Source organism: Mustela nivalis (genome assembly GCF_964662115.1).
Source record: "Mustela nivalis genome assembly, chromosome: 14".
Lineage (NCBI taxonomy): Eukaryota > Metazoa > Chordata > Mammalia > Carnivora > Mustelidae > Mustela > Mustela nivalis.
The window spans coordinates 37,584,973-37,608,080 of record NC_139033.1 but is presented as its reverse complement, the minus strand read 5'-3'; the positions used below and the strand labels follow the sequence as shown (position 1 = coordinate 37,608,080).

Here is a 23,108-nt window from a genome sequence, read left to right as displayed (position 1 = left end):
CTAATTTGCTTTTCTTTTCTTCCTCTTTCTTTGTTTTAAATAGTCCTTTCCCAAATCAGACACTATACATATCTCTGTCTGTCCTGTGGTGCAGTAGGGAGTTCTGCTGAGTCTTTCTGTCACAAGTAGTCACAGCCCTCAGGGATCTGTCATTTATAGTCCATGTTTTAACTGGTAGTGTGTAGGCATCTTGCCAAGACGGAACATTCTTAAAGAGTGTCAGACTTCTTATCTTTTGCATCTAATTTTTCTTGTCTGATTATAAAGAGGGTCATGCTTTCTGTTAAAACTTAAAAGCACAAATGTGTTAGAAGAGAAGAGAGATGAACTGAAATCTCAGTGTTCAGTGATAAATACTAACATTCTCCCATACTTCTTTCTGGTCTTGTTTCTGTGCATTTTTAGAAACAAAATTGCTTCCATTACTGCATATGTAACTTTGTTTCTTTTGTATTCCTTTTTGTGATACCCTCTCTTCCAAGCAGCACTTTTCTGCTTGCTGGTTTTGTGCCCAATTTGTTTGGGCTCTGGAATCTGACTGCTTGGTTTGGATTTAAGACCAGCCATTTGCTAGCCGTGTGAACTGCGGCAGCTTAACTGGACTTTTGTCTCTCAACTTACTCCTCTGTAAAATGAAGATCATAACAGTACCGACTTTATAGTACTGCTGGGAGAATAAAATGAGATAATATTTACCTGGTGTATAGTAGACATTTGTAAATGTGTGTATGTGTATGTGAAATCGAAATTTGTGTGTGCATGCATGCACACGTTTTTATTTGCTACTAATGTTATTTAACAAACATACTGCTTTTCTTGTTATTTTGTTGAACTTGGGAATGTGATCTTACCCACATTTTGAAATATTTACTTTGAGGGTTATTATTAAAGAAAGTAAGTTCTACAGCAGTGACATTCAGAAAGCACTATTTTAAAATAATATAAAGGTTAACAACTGATATAGTGCAAATGTAAGAGTATGGTAAACTAGTCTAGGACTTTAAAAAATTAAAATAGGGGCACCTGGGTGGCTCAGTGGGTTAAAGCCTCTGCCTTCAGCTCAGGTCATAGTCTTGGGGTCCTGGGATCGAGCCTCGCATCGTGTTCTCTGCTCAGTGGGGAGCCTGCTTCCCCCTCTGACTCTGCCTGCCTTTCTGCCTACTTGTGATCTCTCTGTCAGTGTCAAATAAATAAATAAAATCTTTAAAATAAATAAACAAACAAACAAATAAATAAATAGTTAAAATAACGTTATAAAGGAAGAGAATGTCATTTTTCTGAATTTTTCAGATAAATAATTGATACTTGAATACTTCAGGTACTTAATACACATTTGTAAAAAATATGAATATGTGGGGCACTTGGGTGGCTCAGTCATTCAGTGGCTGCCTTTGGCTCAGGTCACGATCCCAGGGCCCTGGGATCGAGCCCCACATCGGGGTCCCTGCTCAGTGGGGAGTCTGCTTCTCCCTCTCCCCCCTGCTTGTGTTTCCTCTCTCGCTACGTCTCTCTCTGTTAAATAAATAACAAAATCATAAAAAAAAGAATATGAATATGAAATTCTGTGCAAATGAGATGTTACTGAAAGACAGTTACTTTTCCAGTAAGAAGATGATGAATGGCTCCCAAGTATAGGTGTGTAGGTGTCCTGGAGGGATTACTCTTATAACCAGGTTAGTGCAATTAAGCCCATTTTAGATTAAACACAATATATATATAATATTGAAATTTCACAATTATCTTACCTTCAAGAAGATTTAGGTAAACAGTCAGTGTGCCATTTTTAAATCAAAAGATAAAGAAGCAGAATTTATTTTGGAATTAACCATAATAGGAGATACACATTCTTTTTCCTCCTTGCTGCTTAGGCTTTAGCTAGTGATATAAAGGCCCCAGGGGAGAGAGTAAAGCACATCCTGAAGGTATTGACATTATTTATTTATTAAATTTATTTATTTATTAAATAAATAAAAAATGAAGCGAAATAAATCAGATTCAGCTAAGGTTTGATGTATGAAATGTATTTAAACTCTGAGGAGACACTTTATCCCTCTTCTTAGCATTTTGGGGATGTATTTTTACAAATGAAGATATATTACACTTAAAGTACTCATGCATAGTGTAATTTTTTGTTTATTGTTTTGAATTTTACTGATGTTTCTAGCTTAAAAACACTTAAAAATATCTATACTTTTATGCAGCATTTTTTTAAGTTTTTCCCTTCAAATGGGTAGTTTTTATTTCCAGTATTTATTTCCTAATGAAATAAAGTTGAAGCTGGTAAAATAAAATTTCATTAGAAAGAAGTCAAGAATCTTTTGTTCTTTACTTGTTTCATCTTTATTATATGTAATAACAATTAATAGTGATGCAGAGGCCAGGAAAATTGTTATTCCTTCACATCTTAGATAGTTAGAAAATTAATCAAATAACTAGCAACAAGATTTGGCCAGCTAGTGCTCTTAGGACTAATTTAGGATATATTTTTTCAAACTGGGGCTAGCTTTATTTGTTTTCCTGTTTTCTTTTTCTACCTTCTAATCCAACCCGTACTCTGCTGGAAAATTAATCTTAGGAAATGAAACAACAGCAACAACACTTGCTTCATGTTTGGTCTTTAAAAAATTTTTTTAAACACAGATTTCTGGGCTGTATCCCAGACATTAAGAGTTAGAATCTCTAAGGATAAGACTTAAAAGTCTGTGGCATCTGCATTTTTATTTATTTATTTAAGAAAGAGAGAGAGAGAGAGAGAAAGCTTGAGCAGGGGGAGAGGCGGAGGGAGGAGAAGACTTTTTCCTGAGCAGGAGCCTGATCCGGACGTCAGGCTCCATCCCAGGACCCTGGGATCACGACCTGACCCAAAGACAGGCTCAACTGACTGAGCCATCCACATGCCCCCATTACAGTCTTAATGAAAACAAAATAATTTATTTCCTATGGTCTTTAAGACCAGGCCCTTCACATTGTGGTACCTTCCTACCTTTGTCTTTTTCTCTGTTTCTTTTACACAGACCGGTTGCTCTATGTGAAGAATAATTCTACTCAAGAATAATTGGGCCATTCTCTATCACTTCTTATCTTTTATATCATCCATATTGTTGCTCATGGTTTTCACTCATTTGGAACATTATTTTTTTCTTTTTTTTTCCTTTCCTTTTTTTTTTTAAATTTAAATTTTAATTTTAAGTAATTGTACCCAGTATGGGGCTTGAACTCACAACCCAGAGATTAAGAGTTGCAGACTCCCCTGACTGAGCCAGCCAGGTGCCCCGGAACATTCATTCATTCATTCTCTCTCTCTCTCTTTTTTTTTTTTTAAGATTTTATTTATTTGTTTGTCATAGAGAGAGCACAAGCAGGCAGAGTGGCAGGCAGAGGCAGAGAGAGAAGCAGGCTTCTTGCTGGGCAAGGAGCCTGATGTGGGGCTCAATCCTAGGACCCTGGGATCATGACCTGAGCCGAAGGCAGTGGCTTAACCGACTGAGCCACCCCCAGGCATCCCGAACATTATTTCTTTCTATTTTTTTATTTGTTTAAATAGTCCCTTTTAAGGAGATTTGAATAAAAAAAAGAAAATATTGCATATTTACCCATCTATTTACCATTCTCTTGCTCTTTGTTGCTTTGTATAGATCCAAATTTCTTTTTTTTTTCTTTTTTTCTTTTTTTCTTAATATAATGCATTATTTGTTTCAGGGGTACATGTCTGTGATCTATCAGTCTTACACAGTTCACAGCGCTCACCATAGTACATACCCTCCCCAGTGTCCATCACCCAGCCACCTTATCCCTCCCACCCCCACTCCGCTCCAGCAACCCTCTGTTTCCTGAGACAAAATTTATATCTGGAATGATTTTCCTTTTGTTTAATATTTAATATTCCTTGTAGTGCAGTTCTATGCATGAGGAATTCTTTCAGCTTCTGTGTGTTTGAAAACTCTTTGTTTCATCTTTACCTTTTTTTTTCTGGTTGGAGAATTTTAGGTTGATAGTTTTTTTTGTTTGTTTGTTTTTCCTTTTAATACTCCACTGTCTTATTGCTTCCATTATTTCCAGGGAGAAATCTGTTGTCACCCTTAGCTTTGTCCTTTATATGTGTTGGGTCTGTTTTTTTTCCCAACAGCTTTAACATTTTTCTTTTTATTATTGGTTTTGAGAAGTTGGATTGTAGTTTTCTTCATATTTGTGTTGAGGGCTTGTCCTACTTCTTGGATATGTTGGTAGGTGATTTTCAACCAGTTTGGAAACTCTTTTGGCCATTATTTATTCAAATATGTTTTTGATCTTTCCCTGTCTTTCTTTTCTTTAGAGACTCTAGCTATGTGTTTACTCAACTATTTGAAATTGCCCATAGATCACAGGTTGTGTTTTCATTTTAAAAAGTATTTTTTTTCTGTGTTTTATTTTATATAGTTTCTGTTCTAGGTTTTCAAGTTTATTAGTCTCTTTTCTACAATGTCTAATCTGTCATTATTCCCGTCTAGTATATTTTTCATCCGAGCCATTGTAGTTTTAATCTCTGTAAGTGTGATTTTGGTCATTTGGTATCTTCCATGTCTCTCTATTCAAACTTCTTGAACATCGGGAATACAATTATAATAACTTCCAGTGTTGTTGTTTGCTATTTAAAAAATCTGTGTCAGTTCTGGGTTGGGTTTTATTGATTTGATTTTTGTCCTCACTATCATTTTTTTTTCTTGTTTTTTTCCAGAATAGCCTGAAGGTGGTTACAGGGTAGAAGCAGGGAGATTAGCTTTTATGCTATTGCCTCTAGGCAATAAAAGATGATGGATTGTTATACCAGAGTGGAGCTGGTGAGGAGTGTTTGAATTCTGGGTATATTTTGAAGGGAGATTGAATAAGATTTGCTGATGGTTAGATAAGGGACATAAAAAATGAGAAGGGTCAAAGATGTCTCCAAGGTTTTCATCCTGAGCAACTCAAAGGATGGAATTTTTTTCTAGACATTGAGAAGGCAATGAGAAAAGCAGATTTTGGAAAGAACAAGTGTTAAATTGTTTTTTTAATATTGAGTTGAATATTAGACATTCAAGTAGAGATGTTAATTAGTAACATCTAACGTTCAAGCTGGGGATATCAGAGTGGGTGATCTCAATTTGGGGATTCTTAGCATGTAGAAGATACTCAAAGTCATGACGCTGGATGTATCACCAAGAGGATGCAGGTAGATAATGATTGGGGCACTCTACAGTTTAGATATATTTCTGTGATGTGGAAGAAACCAGCAAAGGAGACTAAAATGGACTTTCCAGGAAGAAGAAAGCAAAGAGTGTGGCTGCCTAGAAGCCACGTGAAAACATGTGTTTCAGGGGGAAAGAAGAGGACCAAGTGCAGCTGGTAGTAAATCATAGTGAAATGAGAACTGAGAACTGAATATCGGATCTAACAACAAGGAGAGTAGGTTCTGTGCATGTTTGGGGTGAAATGTGATTTGAGTAAGTTCAAAGGAAAATGGGAAGAGGAGAATTTGTAGGTAGCAAATACAGATAGCTTTATAGAGAATGATATGAAAAATGGGATACCACCTGGAGAGAGATACGGGGGCAAGTGTGTTCTTGTTTTTATTGGTCTGTATAATTTTTTTTTAAACAGGTCAAATAATTGCATGTTTATATGTTGATGGGAATGATTGTATGCTGGTGGGAAGGATCTAGTAGGTAGGGAAACAGATGAAGAGATAGGGGACAGTTGCTGAAATGATGTCCATGGGCAGATAAGAGAGGGATGGACTTTAAGCTACAAGTGTGTTAGGTAGGCGTCTGGATAGTTCATGTGTAGTAATGTGAGTGGAGATACGCTGGTAGGAATTGGTAGAACTTCTTTTCTAATTGCTTTTTTCTTTTTTTTTTTTAAAGATTTCATTTATTTATTTGAGAGAGACAGAGAGTAGGAGAGAGCATGAGAGGAGAGGGAGAAGCAGACTCCCTGCAGAGCTGGGAGCCTCCTGTGGGACTCGATCACAACCTGACTCTAGGATCACAACCTGAGCCCAAGGCAGGGGCTTAACCAACTGAGCCACCCAGGCACCCTCTAATTGCTTTTTTCTAAATGAAATAGGAAACAAAACTTTTCACCCAGGTGAGGGCAGAAAGTGGAGTTTTGGTGATTGCAGGAGAGAGAAGTTCTGAAATAATGAACTTGGAAAGTAGGAAAATGAAAGATCTGTGAAAATGTGGTCACTATTAAGGACCCCTGAGATCAGTGGTCATGATTTTCAAGTGGATCTTTCAGCATGTTCTTCATTCATATCCATCCTCATTGTACAGGTGTGGAGTAGCTGGAGAGTTGGATTCGACCAAGGTTAGAGTTTGCTTGGCTGGTACAAAGAAGTAAGATGAGAACAGAGCTATGCCTATGAGGACGGACAGTGGAATTTTAGTTTATGGGACTTAAGGAATGAGGGACAGGGCAGGCATGAATGAATTTTTGGGCGTCAGTGCTGAGTAAGGAACTATTGGGTCAGAGAATTGAAGTAAAGGGAGCTGCTATTGGACAGTGTCATTTTTGAAATTGGGATCATGTTCGGATTTACTTATTGATAATGAGAAGATTATAATGTGACCATTGGCTGGAGTCAAGTGTAGGTAAAACTTATTGGAGTAGAGGAACTCAGAGAACCAGGAGATCAGAATATATGGAAGAGTCATATGTGCTGGTGATTTTCAAAACATTTTTGAACTCTTAAATCCTCTCAGAGTATACATACTCTTCTTTTTATACATACACAAGAAGTTGCAGGCCACAGCTCCCTCTTATGCTTTGCCTTCCAAAATACATTGGTCAGGACTCAACAGATTGGTTAGTAAAACACTGATTTGGGTTAATATTAAAATCACCAAGAATTAATTCCAGGACTACTATTGGAAAGAAAAGTAGCTAAGCCCTTTAAGGAAGGGGCGGGGCAAACTTGAATGACATGAATATAAATACTCAGCATTGGGAATAAAATACTTTTGGGTGTTTGGGTACTAGCTCAAAGACAATAGAAATCATGTATTTTGTTGACATTTAAGTTTCTGGTGTTCTCTGTGGTTGTTTTTCAAAATTGATTCGTCCTCTTTTAGAATGACTGGAGGAATGGCTAGTAAATCAAAATGAACTTCATCATCATTTCACTGTCCTTATTGTAATCTTCAGAAGATTATGTGCAAATCTGTAGAACGAGTTTTGGTGAAACGAGACCGTTCTCTGCCTGGTGTGGTGCTGTGTACTCTACAAAACACAGTGTACAGAAAAGCTGTCTGTGAAAGGAGGGAGTTGTGCCTTAGCTTAGACATGAAACAGATGTGTAGAGATGAATGGAAAGAATGGCCAAATGAAGAAACTTTGAAGTGGTCATAAGCTGGAGTAGCCGTTATTTTCATAAACACCCAGAGAAACATTTGATTGGGTATAAACAGTAAAAGTCAAGGCATTTGCAGACAGAATGAGAAGTTACAATTTTTTCCCTGCTTTGTGGTGACTTCCTAGAGAAAGAGGAGCTCCAGGAATTATTAGAGGGGAAAGAATGAAAAGTGGGGTGCCTGGGTGGGGCAGTCAGTTAAGTGTCTGCTTTTGGCTCAGGTCATGATCCCATGTCCAGGAATTGAGTCCTGCATCGGGCTTCTTGTATAGCAGGGAGCCTGCTTCTCCCTGTCCCTCTGCTGCTCCCCCTGCTTGTCCTCTCTCTCTTAAATCTTAAAATTAAAATAATAGAAAAAACGAATGAAAAGAACAGCAAAATTTAGCTGTTGTTTGTGATTGATAACTTAGAGGAAGGTGAAGTCATAGGAACTGGTGTTTGTAGTAGAGTCATAGTGTGGAGTATCCAGAAATCCCATCTTCTAAGTAGACAGTGGAAAAGCTTGGAGGAAGTTGTTGAGGTCTCCGCTCTGAACTTGGCTGTCTCTAGGAGTTGCAGTCGGGGTGTTACAGGAGAAGAAACAATAAAGGTAATGCTGTGTAGAGGATCATCAGGGGAGGGAAGCTCCAGAAAATGTTTCTGGGAGGCAGAGAGAAAAAGACTACACAGAAAATGTCTGCATTTTCTTTCCTGAAAGAATGACTCGGAGTGGGCATGGTGTCGCGTGTACCAAGTAGAAATGCGTATGTCTTCCAGGCGCCTTGGATCGCTGCGTGATGGGGATCACAGCAGTGGAGATACTGAATGCCTGCGATGAAGCAGTGCCTGCTGCAGTGGACTCTCTCAGTCACCCGGCAGTCAACCTAAAACAGGCCATGACACGGCGCAGCCTGGCTGCTCTTAAAAACATGGCCCATCAAAAGCTGCAGACTCTTGCAACTAACCTCTTGGCTTCCGAGGCCTCTGACAAAGTAAGTTTTGTATGTGGTTCATGTGTGTAATCCCCATCCCAGTCCACTTCACAACACGGTTTCGGCATGGCTTAAAGGAATAACTTTTGGGAGATGACAGTGATAAAAAATAAGTTGCTGGTTTTGTGTAGGTCTACGCAACATTGTTATTTGCCTATTTCAAGTATTTGGCTTCTTTCTTTCTTTTTCTTTTTTTTTTTTTTAAAGGAAGTTATTCTTACCACTTAAAATAGTTTAAAATGATTCCTACAGAATCAAGTGACTTGAATTTCTGAAATTAGAGCAAACATTTTTCACATAATCTGTCTTTTTGGTTTTTGCACAGTCTTCCTGTTGAAAGATTGAACACTAGCTAGTATCTCTAGGAAGAAAAAATAATAATTTAGGTACAATTAAGATGTTTGTAATTGTGGCTGCTCATTTGTTTTAAAAGTCAAAGATTCTGATTTTAGTAAGGTAAGGCCATTTAAGGATTTAGGAGGCTATTTGAGAATAGGCATGGCAGAGTCTCACAAGCACTGTATGACCCAAGCTGAGCCCCGCTTTCCCCTCTGATACTCACATAATGACTTCTGTCACTTCTTCAGTTAACACAAGATTATCCTATGAAGAGAAGAACAAATAATCCCAATTCATTAATCCCAGTTCATTGTTTCTAGTTTTATAGAGACTGGCCACTATTTGGTTTGCGATACTTGTGTTCTGTGGTATTGTTAGAAATCACTCGTCTCTGGTAATGGCTAAGTGAAACTTACAGTTCCAGCATTTCATCTAAGTCACACCATAAAATTCCCAGCTGCATCTAAGTATTCATTAGAATTATTAATGGATAACACAAATATTGTTACTTTCATTTTCTTATTCCGGATTCCTTTTTTTTTTTTTAAAGTAGTTAGACATGTGGCTAAATAACAAACAGGTTGAAAGGCTCATCTACAAACTTGTAAATTTTCCCATGAATTAGTGCTGAGTGCTGATGACATAAAATGCTGTAGGTGGTTCCAATGACCCATGTCCAAATGGCAGTAACATTTGATCATTCTGTCTTTCCCCAAGATAGTAAATGCTTTATTGGCTTTGTTGTACTGTATGTTTCATAGATCAGGATAATGAAATCCTTCTTCATTTTCTTTCATGCTTTCTGTCCTGTGCTCTGAAGTTTGAATAGAAATCACAGCTTAAATGCATTTGCTGTGCTTATAATTTCTTTTAAATCACATAGATGTCCCTAGCAGTTCAGTGTCCATAGCACATTGTCTGATGTTCTCTATAATTTTAATTCTGTGCCAATTTATAAAATAGTATATGCAAGGGCAGGTACATATGTATGTTATATAATTTTCAAATATATATTTTTCTTGTTGGTATCTCCTAAAAATAAAAATTTGGAAAATTATTTATACAACTGGAAAATTAAAGAAAAATAAGTGGTACAGTAACATTTATGAATGGCTTTTGTAAGTGGTCATGGTCCATTATGTGATTTTTACAATCTTGTTTGTCCCTGTTTTAATAGCGCATTTTATAGTGCAATTAGTGATAAAAGCACCAGATATCAGAGACACTACACTTATGTATTGTAAAATATATTGCTTGTGAACCTCCTCAGTCTTGTAGCAGTGGTAATTGTTGCCTGGCCTACAAGGAAAACAATTATAGGAGGGGGGAAAGGCTTAGGAAGCTGAGGCTGCAGGAGGGTAATCACTTTATGAAAAATGTATGTTGGCTGGACCATTAGGGATTTCTCTAACTATTTTCTCATGTTGAGTTTGAGTCTCCTTCTGAGGGGAATATTTAAAGAGCTGTCCTTTGGACGGCTTTTTAACCTCAGGAGAAATAAAACCCACCCAAAGTTTAAAAAACAAAACAAAACATAACTAAGAGCCTCTCAGTGGTGTAGGACTGACTCTGGGATATAGGAACTAAGTTTTTTCATGGGTCTCTCAATGGAAAGTGAAATCGTTATGGGGATACTGTATAGAAAGAAGCCCACCTTGTCCTTGTTAGACTGGTGTTAGCAGTTGGGTGATTTGTAAAGAACATGTACTGTATATTGCTTATTTAGTTAACTATGGCAGACACGTAGAGCCTTGCAAAAAAAAAAAAAAAATAAGGAGTTTTTTTTAAAAAAGATTTTATTTATTTGATAGAAAGCATGAGCAGGGGGAGGGACAGAAGGAGAAGCAGGTTCCCCACTGAGCAGGGAGCTGAATGCTGGGCTCCATCCCAAGATCCTGGGATCATGACCTGAGCTGAAGGCAGGCACTTAGCTGACTGAGCCACACAGGTGCCCCAAAGATAGGGAATTTACTCTCCTCCGATTCTTCTCTTTCACTAGAAGATCAAGAGGATGTTAATGGAATTATTCCTTATGACTGCATTGAATCTTTGCAAGATGTGTGTATTTAAACCTCTGTGTGTTTCTCTTATGACATGTATCTTAATTTCCTTTGTGTTGTAATAACTTATATACTTCTCTGATTCTCCCCACTGAAATTCAGCCTTCTTGCAGGCAGGGATTGTGACTTATTTATTGCTGTTTCCCTCATGACATCTAACAGCAGCTGTGCAGTAAAGATGCATTGAATTGGATGATGTGTGACAGAAAGCTCTGATGGCCTCTGCTTCAGCCTCTTTGCCTGGGTCTTCTCCCTTCCCTCCCAGTAGATTGTCTTGGCTTGATGGTCAGATCTATTCCTGTTCACAAGGCCTTAGATGTAAACATTTATTAAACACCTTTGCCCTCCATTCAGTTTCGCATTCTCCCTGTTGGTTTTGGTGAGTGAGGCTGTCCAGGCATAACTCATTTTCCTTCTTTGCTATCTCTGTATTGTCAGCAGTCCAACACATCCTGCAGAATCTATCAGCGAGGCCCTCCCCTCTACCTCTTTTCCTTATGGCTCAAGAGCAGGGTTGCTCACCCTCAGCACTACTGACAATTTGGGCTGGATAATTCTTTGTTGGGATGGGCTGTCCTATGTATTGTAGGATGTTGAGAATCATTTTTTCTTTACTCCCTGTATGTCAGTACATACATACAGTTGCCCAGGCATGACCATCAAAATGTTTTGAGTTATAGCCAAGTGCCCCATGTGGGGCAAAATTGTCTCTGGTTTAAAAACATTGCTGGAGAAAAAGGTTGAGAAATGGTAGAGATCCTATATCCTATATCTTATGTTTCCTTTCCTGTCCCCACCCTTGCTTCTTTAATCCCTCTCCTTTGAGGATAGTGAAGCCATCCCTCCAAACCTTATCTTCTCTGCCCCATGGCAGAATTAGCTCATGTATGCTCCTTGTGTTCAACACCTTCCTGATCAGACCTTTCTTTAATCACTTTATTTTATATGGGGTATTTTTTCTTTCTCTATATCTGTCTTCCTTATTAGATTTTGAGCTTCTTGAGGACAGGAGCCAAGTTTCTCATATTTTTATTTTCAGTGCTTTATGTAGTACCTGAAGCATAGAAAATACCCTGGAAACATAGTATGAAGTTAGTTTGGAGGTGTAAATTGGAATCTTATTGTGTTATCTATTTAAATGCAAAGCCAAGGACTTGCCTCAATGGGTAGCAGTGTAGTATTGGATGGTCTTAAAAAGAGATCTTTGTTTAAGAAATTTTGCTGTATCTGACATTTGTAGCTGCACACTTACAGATATTGCCATGGCAAATGAATTATGAGGCTGTTAGGTTGATATAGTGAGAGGTGGTAGGGACCAGGGTAGGATTAGGTAGAGGAAATATTGAAGAGGGAATGGCTTGGAAGCTCTTGTGTGGGTTGAATAAATAAAAATGATAAGCAAGAGAAGAGTTGAGACATACAAGCTGATTTCAGAGATCCAAGTCTGGTTGAAGGGAGAAAGGCGGAGAGGTTAGCAGGTGATACAGACAGTTCATGGAATAGGCTTTGAGATTGGTTGTCATAGGAGACATCCCCCTCTTGTTTGTAGTCTTGAGAGTTGGAATGTGTTCAAGGGGAGAAACATCCTCTAGGAAAGAAATGACATGAGAGTGAGATAGAGTGGGGGGGGGGATATTTTATCCCCCCAAATAAATACTGGAGTATAGAGCATGGATTAAACTGTAGTCCTATTTTGGGATGTCTGCTATCACTATAGTATTTCAAATATGCTGTTTTCCTTAATCTTTACTATAAATAGGTGAGTTAGTTATTATAATCCTCAGATTTGCCAATGATAAACCTAAAAAAACAGGTTGTTTGAATAGGCATCGCAGACTTTTTCTATAAGGCACTAGATAATAAAAATTTTAGGCTTTGTGAACCATACAATCTCTGTTGCAGTGACTCAGCTCTTGCCATTATAGTGTGAAAGCAGTCACAGACAATAGATAAATGAATGACTATGACTGACTTCCAATAAAACTTTATTTACACAAATAGGCAATGTGCTGGATTGGCCTCTGGGTCATAGCTTGCTGCACCCTGCATCAGGGAATGGTATTATTAATAACAAGGTTGTGGGTACAGTTCTGTCATGGAATAGTCTTTGCTTCATTTTTGAAAAGCAATTCATAGACGTGGTTAAGAACCTGGGTTCTGGTGAGGGGCGCCTGAGTGGCTCAGTGGGTTAAAGAACCTGGGTTCTGGTGACAGGCATATCTGTGTTTAAATTGCATTTCTGTAACTTGCTGCCTGTGGGTGACCTTGGACAAGTAACCTGCAATGGTCTAGGTCAAACATATAACCAAAAAATGGATTTTTGTAAAGGGAACAAAGGTCAGCAGTTGATCAGATACGTGGAATAACATTAAGACTTGGGGAATAAAAATGGGTGGAGTTTGTAACTAGGGAAGTCATTGGTGATCTTCAGGAGAGCCACTGTGGTAGAGTTAGTTGGGTCAGAAATCACAGTACAATGAACTAAGAATGAGGAGGAGATAAAGTAGAGCAGGAAAGTGTGGGAGATGTTTGTTTTTGGAGGATTAAAAAAAAAAGTAGTACCTTCAGTGGTTGCAGGGGTAAGTGCCGAGTTTTACTTTGTTAGGAGCTCATTGCATGTTTTTGTGGGTGGAGGAGGTAGGTGGTGGAGCCATGGCAGAGAACATGGTGGTTGATAGTAGAGTTAACTGGGAAATTCACCCTGACTAAATGTTGTTTTCCTTTTAACTGGTAATGATGAAAGAGAGGGAGTTGAATATAACCAGGGTAATATTCAATAGAAGAGGAGCAAAGTAGGCTGTAATATCTGTTAACAGGAAGGAAGTAGTTTTAATCCCTTGAAGGCAGAGCCATCTTTATTTTAATGCCGTGTGACACCCAGCATAAGTCGTATCCTGGACTAGGAATTAGCAGATTCCTAACCTAAACATAGCTAGAAAATCATAGACAGCAGGTGGTGGGGTTTGAGGAATGCACGAAGAACTGTGTTAAGGAGATGGTCTGAGCATATCAGGTGGTCTTTTTGATGAACTTTCTCATAAAGCATTTGCCACAGACACTGGTTCCTGGTGAGGAGATCTTGGGGGATGCTCGGAGTCTATGGGATTTTACTAGTGAAGCTAGAAAGCCTTCACTGTCTTGAAAATTATTTCTTAAGCCTACTGTGTATAATTTTCTGTTTGACACCTTTATATCTTAGGCATTGTGTACCAATCAGAGTTGATTATTGAAAGATCACGAGGTTGAAGAAATTGGAAAATGACGAGGATGATTTATCTCTTATGTTACATTTCTCTCTCTGTTGTCTAATTAGTCAAAAGCCTTAAAAAAAATGAATGGGTTATATTTGCAAAGGTCAGTAGCTTTGTATTCTGTGTAACTAGGTGAGAGAATGGAATTTAGAAGTCAGATATAACTTACTGAGAACATGCTCTGTGTTTTCTGCTTACAAAACTCATTCTAAAAAAATTTTATACTGATTGAATTGACTTTATGATTCATTGTGAAAAGGGCACTGTAAGGTATAGACAGGGACAAGCCATATGATGTTATATACAGGATACCAGGCCTTGTCTAGTGAACCATTTATGGCCTTAGAAAAATCCTTGTGATATGTCTGACCTTTGAAGAATCAATTAAACTTGCTTAACATTCTATTCCAAAACTTGAATGAATATTTTAATAGAAGAATATGTTGATTGTATATTTATTATATATAGATTTCATTTTTGATTGTTTTAAATCGTTATTAGAACAAAAATTTTATTTTTGTTATTAGAACAAAAATTTTACATTACACTAATTGCTGTCTAGAAATAAAGGAACCTTAGTGAGCTGTCAGGTTTTTCTTAAGAAAACAAAGGTCTCTGACTATTGGAGGGGAGTAAACTTCATCGAGTGCCTATGTGATGGGTGGTTCTCTTTAATGGGGATAATAGTTAGAAACCACATCTGGAAGCTGCACGCACTCATTGCTCCTGGGAGGACATTGCATCCAAGCTGTCTCAGAAGACAGAGCTAGATTATATATGTCTGTTTATATACACACGTGTGTTCCTCTGTTTTCCCAAACATAGTAAATACCGTCGGTTAACCCTGTTCCCTCCACCTCCAATCAGACACCACGGTGTTTGTTCTGGCCTCTTTTCCTGACACATGTAACTCTCTTCTCCAACAGTGAGAACCTCATTCCCACTATTTTCAGTGTATTTACTGTCTTCCATGACTTACAATGGGGTTACATCCCAATAAACCCATTGTAAATGGAAAAATCTCTTAGGCAGAAATCTCTTAGGTTGAAAATGCATTTAATACACCTGACCCACCAGACACCATAGCTTAGCTCAGCCACCCTTACCTAGAACACTTAGACTAGCCTGCAGTTGGATAGAATCCTCTCACACAAAGCTTAGTTTTCACGGTGTTAGGGATCTCATGTAATGCATCGAATACTGCACTGAAAATGAAAAACCGAGTGCTTTGTGGGCACAGATGGTTGTCAGTGTGTCTGCTGTTGACCCTCACGCATGCTGGCCAGCTGGGAGCCGAGACCACCACCTTGGCCCACTGCCACAGGAGAGGGTGCCATGGCATGTCGCTGGCCCAGGGCAAGATCCATATTCACAGTTCCAAGTAGAGGTTCTACTGAATGTGTGTCACTTTTGTCCCATCGTAAAGTCAAGGAATCATACGTCAGGGGACATCTCTATTTATTTGTTCGATTTGCCCTTTATGTAAATAATTTCCTGGACAGCTCAAAGGTGTGTCAGCACCTTTTCCGCAAGGGGAAAGAAGCTTCATTTCTTTTTTGTCCTTAATATTGTCCCCTTTTTCGCTTTCTGCTTCTCTTGAGGCATTATTGCTGGTATGTTTTCACTCTTGTGTTTCTTTCAGTTGAGGCTTCATTGCTAATGTGCTGTCGTATTTCTTATTCTTACTGAGTTCAGTCCTTTCATTTCTGATTTTCCTAATCCTCATTTTTATTTTCCTTTCGCGTTATCATTTTAAAAATGTTCTTCAGCTTGTTTTGAAATAAGGACATTCATTGTATCTGCTTTTTGAGTGTGTCTGTTTTTTCCTTTCTGGTTCTTACTCTTTAATTAGCATAATTTGACCTTAACACTTTTCTCTTGTTGACTATTTTTTTTGCGAAGTAATCTTTCCTGGACTCTGAAAGATTAGTTTAGGTAGTTTTTCTAACTTCACAGAACTTCCTTTTCTGTTGTTGCACGTGGTTCAGAAAGACGGTGGCTCGATTTCTGACATCTCCCAACACCAGTCCCCACCTCTTTTTTTCAGGTGGGGAGAATTACCTGTCAGTTTTGATTGCATTCTTAGCAGTTTCTCATTCCTGGGGCCTTTTCCTGAAGGCAGCCCTGACCCAGCCGTGTTGCACGTGGACGGGGACCGCCATGTGCCAGCCCCTCAGACCTTGTTACCGAGGGCCCTTGCATTCCCTTGCTGTGGAGATGGCTAAACCTTTCCCACGGTCAGCTGCTGTTTTTAAATGGGCCCACTCTATTTTCCTGGTAAATATCGGTTAGCATTTTGGGGTTTTCCTATCAGATCTGTCACATATCTTCCTACTTCCCTTTCCTTCATCCTACAGAGGTGCCAGATACCAGATAGATCTTGTAGCTGTTGGTGGGTTTTTCCACCTGCTTGAATCTGGGGATTTCTGGATGTATTTTGTCACCTTGTTTTGTTGAAAATGTTCTCAGTACATTTTGTTTATTCTATCTAATTGCTCTGTTTCTATGTGAAGATTTGGAAAAATAAAATAACTATGCTGCCATCAGTGCCATGATCTTTTCAGAATCCCTTTGAGTTTCTGCATTTTTTTAAGTTTTTTTTTTTTAAAAGATTTTATTTACTTATTTTACACAGAGAGAGAGATCCCAAGTAGGCAGAGAGGCAGGCAGAGAGAGAGAGAGGAGGAAGCAAGCTCCCTGCTGAGCAGAGAGCTCGATGTGGGGCTCGATCCCAGGACTCTGGGATCATGACCCGAGCCGAAGGCAGAGGCTTTAACCCACTGAGCCACCCAGGTGCCTCTGAGTTTCTATTCTTTATGTTAATTGTAAGAGTCAGTAAGGAGATTTAGTAAAGGAGAAATAGTAGTAAACATTCATTTTTAAATCTTAATTTTATATTTATTATTGAACTAGATGAGGCACATCTGTGAATGTTTGTTTTCTCTATTCTGGATCAGTTGTGGACTTGAATTTAAAAGACTATTTATGTGAGAACATCCTTAACCTACTGGCAGGTGACAGAGTCCTTCAGTCTGGGCTGGAATTTTCCTCATGTATTGACCCATCTACTGCCCACACCCACAATCTCACAACGTAGTGGTTAGAGAGAATGACTTCTGGCTCTACACTGAACAATCAGTGACTTTTTTTTTTTTTTTTTTTGCCACTTCTTCCCTCTGTATTGTTTATCAATTGGTATCTAGACATTTCTAGAATGAAAAGTTTATAATTTAATATGAGGCTTTTGGTAAAGAGATTCCTTAAGGAATAATAAACTTAAAATTCTTTTGGAACCAGAAATATAAAATTAAAATAGTTAATATTATTGATTAGGCACAGGTGTATAAGTAAGGTAATTGGGATCTGTTTCTAAACATACATTATTACGTTGCTGTTATCAAAAGAAGGTCGAAGAAGTCCAGCTGCCCTGTCTCCCTCCTCCTCCTCTTTCCTTCTTTCTCTGTCCTCCTTCCACAATTCATTCACCCTGTTACATTAATCATTCCTCCCGTGGTTCACATTCCTTTCGTGTATTTGCGTCCTAACTCTGGTTGTTGTCTCTTATTCTCTCTTTATATTTACCTCACATTCAGCGTACTCTCGCACACATAAGAAAGTACATATATGCAGGTTGTGAATGCACGTGCGCTCCTGTGTGTGTGTGTGTGTGTGTGTGTGCGCGTGCATGTGTGTGTGCGTGCACGCGCGCACCCATGTGCATCTGCATCATGTGTGGATATTTCATCGAGTTTCGAATGACTCCTTTGAAGATTTCCGACTCAGGTTATTTTTGCACCAACTTTTTCTCCTGTTCCGGGGTAAGGAGTTTTAAGTTAATCTGAATACTGTTAAGGAATAAAACTAAGCTTTCAAAACTACATATTTAATTGAACTTACTACATTTTTTGGTGATTACAGGATTTTAAATTCTTCCCTTTTTTAAAGGATCCATAAATTAGGACCACATTTACTGTGCTCATTACATAACACCATCAAATAAAGGAGCTCCCCTTCCAGCTCCCCATAGCTCTAGTGCCTTATTGGCCCTCTGTCTTGCACATAATAGGTGTTCGGGGGACTTATGAATGGAATTCATAGTTCATATTAAATGTAATTTATCATATTATTTTGAACCAAGAAAAAAGTCTTATTCTGTGATGGTTTTATATTCAGAACACTTTTGTTTCTCCTTGGAAGTACTTTAACAAACCACAATGTACCTGAGAAGAAATTCAGATTGTTCTGCAAAGTATGTGAGATACAACAAAGGAGAAATTCCTTTTACCATCTCACGTAATAAATCAAATGGCAGACTGCTGAGAGAATACGACTAGTAGATAGATTTAACCCTACGACCTTCTCAACAGCCAGATCTTTCTAGCCCTTGTGTGTGATACTTTATATTTAACTCTTATTTGGGAACTTGAAGGTATTTTGAAGTCACTTGATAAAAATATAAAGATTTGTAGCTAAATACTAATGTGTTAGTACCTTGGGTAAGAAATAATTTCTTCTAATATGCTTGAAATATCTGTTCTTTATTAGACTATATAAAAGATGCTCAAACTTCTTGACTTTTATAGCCTCTGTTAGAAAATAATTGAATCAGTCTAGTTCAGTAAACATTTATTGACTACTAGGTACTGTGTTTGGCCCTGGAGAGCCAAAATGAATAAGACATGATATTTACCCTCAGGAAATATAATCAGATAAATACAATGCTGAGGAGTGAGTGAGATGGCTGAGAAATGCAGAAAGTATTGCAGAGACCTGGACTAGTCTGTGGTGATCAGGATTGGCTTCTTGGAGGAGGGGACATTGAAGAATGAGTAGAACGTAGTCCAGGTGATGGATGGAGGTGGATGGCAGTATGATCTGGCATGGCAGATGCAAAGAGGGAAGTGGGGAATACGATGTGTGTTCAGCATGGCTTCAAGATTGAAGAGAGGAGAGACAGGAAGTGGTGTGAAATGAGGCCAGGCCATGCTTACCATTGGAAGGTGCTTAAACTTTATCTTTTACCTCTGTGGCTTTCACATTAAAAAAAACAAAAAACAAAGTCACATTAGATTTCTTCCTTCAAAAAGAATTTTGTATGAAAGCAAATATCTGCAACAGATACAAGGGAATGTAGAGGAGAGTTTAAATTCAAGAATTGTGTGTAAGTGGTATTTGGCAGGATCTAGTGATTAATTAGGTGCAGACGGTGAGTGAGGTTAACTCACAGGTTTTCTGATTGGGTGATTGAATAGAAATTGGCTTTATCAAGTGTGATACCAAACATAGGAATAGGTTTTGTGCGGAATGATGATGAGTTGCTCCATATATGATGGAGGGGTGTGGTGTTGGATATACGGACTGAGCGATCTCCAGTGGACATCTGGTATTTAAAACCATGGAAAGCCATGAGATTATTCAGAGGAAGCAAATGGGCTGAGATAGACTCTTGGGATACTAACTTTAGGGGAGGAAGTGGAAACAATTCGAAGTGTGAAGAGTTTGAGGAGAACCAGGAGAATGTGCTGAGTTGCCAACTGAGGGGATCAAGAGTTTCAAGAAGGGCAGAGAGTGATTAGTCGTATCAAATGCAGCAAATGTTCACTATTGGCGGGGGTGAAATATGTTTGTTGGTAACGTCATGAGTACCCTTTTCCGGAATTGCTCCTTAGGATGTTGGGGACAGAAGCTTGAGTGTGGTGGGTTCAGGAGTGAACAGGAAGTGTGAAAATAGAAACCGCAAATGTGTAGGATACTTTCAAAAAGTTTGATAAGGAAAGGAGAAAGAACTGCTAGAGGAAAATGCCACTTGCAAGGGGTGAGAATGTTTGTGGATCAGGGTTAAAGAGCCAGTAGAGAGAGGAACATTCTAGATTAGCATGGGGAAGAGGTAATTGATGAAGCTAGCTTCCCAGGAATGAGAGGGTGGCAGATTTCAAAGACTGGCTTTGACCTAGAGGAGAAAGACTTTATTTTCTGAGTTTGGAGAGAGAGAGGGCAGACTGGATATCTGGGTAGATACATGTTTCTGCGTGTAGTGGGTGGAAATTGAAGAGAGAACATTCCTAAAACCTTCACGTTTTCTCAAGAGGCTATAGGTAAGATTGTCTATGGGGAGCAAGAACCTGGGTATGGACTTGATGGAGGGGTAGAGATGGGGGAGAGGGGGGAAATCAGGGTAGGAGGATTGTGAATTTGTAGTTGTTATGGGTTGTATTTAGCTGTAGTAAAAGATACAGGAAAAAGTAGAAGGTAAATTTTGCCACTGGTCCTGAATTGCAGTTCTATAATTCAGATGATAAAGGACACTGAGGATGTAGTTGTAAGAGACTGATATGATTAACCAGAGGTTCCAGCCTTTTTAGGGAAGGAGTGCAAAAGAGGATGAGGCTGATAGTTTTTGACAAAATTGTGGAATGCAGGGACTGAGTGTGTGTATGATAATGGTTCCCAAACTGGTGCAAATTGAGATCATCTGGAGATCTTTAAAAACTACTGATGTCTGAGGGCGCCTGGGTGGCTCAGTGGGTTCAAGCCTCTACCTTCAGCTCAGGTCATGATCCCAGGGTCGTGGGATCGAGCCCTGCATCGGGCTTTTTTTTTTTTTTTTTTTAAATTTTATTTATTTATTTGACAGAGAGAAATCACAAGTAGATGGAGAGGCAGGCAGAGAGAGAGAGAGAGAGAGAGGGAAGCAGGCTCCCTGCCGAGCAGAGAGCCTGATGCGGGACTTGATCCCAGGACCCTGAGATCATGACCTGAGCCGAAGGCAGCGGCTTAACCCACTGAGCCACCCAGACGCCCCAACGCATCGGGCTTTCTGCTCGGCAGGGAGCCTGCTTCCTCCTCTCTCTCTGCCCGTCTCTCTGCCTACTTGTGATCTCTATCTGTCAAATAAATAAATAAAATCTTTAAAAAAAAAAAGAAAGAAAGAAAAAACTACTGGTGTCTGGCCTCTTCTCATGGGCTTTGTGATTGAATCCGTGGGCATGCGGCCTGTGCACTAAAGTTCCCCAGGTGACTGATATGCAGCAGTATGTGGACCACTGCTCTGGAAGGTTGAAGAGCAGGTACGGTGGGAGGCCTGGAACTAGAGAAGATTGTGATCGGTGTGGAGATACTAACACTTAAGACTTCTGAGGTGAGGGCACGTTCAGGTGAAGTGGGCTGGAGCTGAGACTGCTCCAGAGTTGGGAGGGCAAGCATGGTTTCCATCTTTGGCACAAAAGACCCTGAAGCCCACTTTCCAGGTACTTCCTGCTTTTCACCCGGTGAGCGCTCTCTGAGAAGAGAGGGCAGTCCCTCCTGGCACGCTGATTGCGGAACAAACAGTAAGGCTCAAACATGTCTTACTCTTGTTCTTAGAAAATAATACTGCAAAACATTGTCGATGCAAATAAAAGCCCAAAATAAATAACCAAACTAATGGGAACTTATTTAAAAGCAAGAATAACAGCAGTTGAAAACCAGCACTTATGGTGTGCTGATATCAAAACATCTCCTTTATGGGCAATTCATACTTTAATAAGCAGTAGAATCTTTGTACCAATACTCTGCATTTTGTGATTGTGTGACATCTAAGTTCAGTACTGAAAGTCTAGAAAGCTGTAGGCCTCTATTAACTTCAAATTATAAATAGTAACTTATAAAACTAACACCTGTATCATAATTAGCCCACGTAACCATAGTAACTCACTTTATTACTCTCAGGGCTCCATGTTTAACATTGTGTCATTTGCCCTAGAACTTCAAATCCTTTTATATCCATTAGGAGAGCCTTCGTCCACCCAGGGCTACAGACCATAAGTTGAAAATCACTGACCTATGTGAATGGTGAGATCTTCCAGAATGAGGGGTGGCTGTTGGGGTTTGCGCCAGTGACAATGATTTTATTTTATTATTATTATTATTATTTAAGATTTTATTTATTTATTTGACAGACAGAGATCACAAGTAGGCAGAGAGGGAGGCAGAGAGAGAGGAAGGGAAGCAGGCTCCCCGCTGAGCAGAGAGCCCGATGTGGGGGCTCAATCCCAGGACCCTGGGATCATGACCTGAGCCGAAGGCAGAGGCTTTAACCCTCTGAGCCACCCAGGCACCCCGTAACAATGATTTTAAAGTTTGAAAGAACTTTTCCCATATGACATTCATAAGGTGATTTATATGTCATGGTGTTGTAGGCCCTACAGTTAACCTTGGTTGGAAGTGGATTAGTTAGGGGGTCATCTCTGGGAGGCAGTTTATTGCAGTGTCTGAGGATAGGAAGTGTAAATGGTTGTAGTGGTTGTGGTTAGAATTCTATACCATGTGTATCTATTTCTGTGGTGGTCCACACATCTTTCTCTTAGTTTGTATGAAGATGCTTATTTTTTGTAATTACACTCACACCCGGCAGTAGATAGTCTTGGTGAGAGTGATATTTTCTCAGGGCGGGTGGAAGTCTTCAAAGAGTATGTAGGAAAAAAAAAAAGAAATAATCATTTATGCTGATTCTGTCAGCATAAATCAGGATTTCAGCTTTTCACAGTGCACGTAGCTTGGTTCTCCAGTCTGTATTTCAGTAAGTGTAGTATTTGCTCATTGCTGGGACCAGAATACCCGTGTCTCCTTCACCCCCTCCATGGCTAGCTCCCACTCACCCAGCTGACCCTTGGTGCTCCCATGAGCCTCAGTTCTGTGACCACCGTCTCTGCAGAGGGTCCTGAAGTTTTCAGGTAATGCTGCCAAGGCCAGCAGTCCTTTGGATCTTCTCTGACTGTCTGGCATTTGCTTTATGTTTCTGTCCCTGTACTACTTCTTTGGTGCCAGTACCTGGGAACAAGGATATGTATTCGTTTACATGTGTGTTTCTGTGTGTCAGGGTTTCTTAACTTCAGCACCGCTGACATTTGGGGCCGGATCATTCTCCGTTCTGTGGTCCGTCTGGTACCCTGCGGCCTGTGCAGTGGCCTCCCCAGCCTCTACCCTCGAAATGCCATTAGCACCTTCGCCCACTTGTGACTCACAGTCATGTCTCCAGATGGTGCCAGATGTCCTTTGAGGGTGAGGAGTATGTCACCTCTGGCTGAGGATTGCTGCTCTGTATCCGACTAAGAGCTCCTCATGGGACTGTCGGAGATAGTCC

At 39.5% G+C, this 23,108-nt stretch overlaps 1 protein-coding gene and 1 long non-coding RNA gene across 5 annotated transcripts in view; both read left to right on the top strand.

Moving 5' to 3' along the window:
• Window positions 1-23,108, top strand: part of LOC309848361 — an 801,917-nt gene that overhangs the window by 108,001 nt on the left and 670,808 nt on the right. The window lies entirely within an intron of this gene.
• The window catches only part of WDR7 (WD repeat domain 7), a 362,265-nt gene that overhangs the window by 72,861 nt on the left and 266,296 nt on the right, over window positions 1-23,108 (top strand). For all 4 annotated transcript variants that reach the window (XM_082699836.1, XM_082699835.1, XM_082699838.1 and 1 more), the window contains exon 14: window positions 8,123-8,337. In XM_082699836.1, coding sequence (XP_082555962.1) covers window positions 8,123-8,337 — 215 coding nt within the window. The remainder of the gene's footprint in view (window positions 1-8,122; window positions 8,338-23,108) is intronic.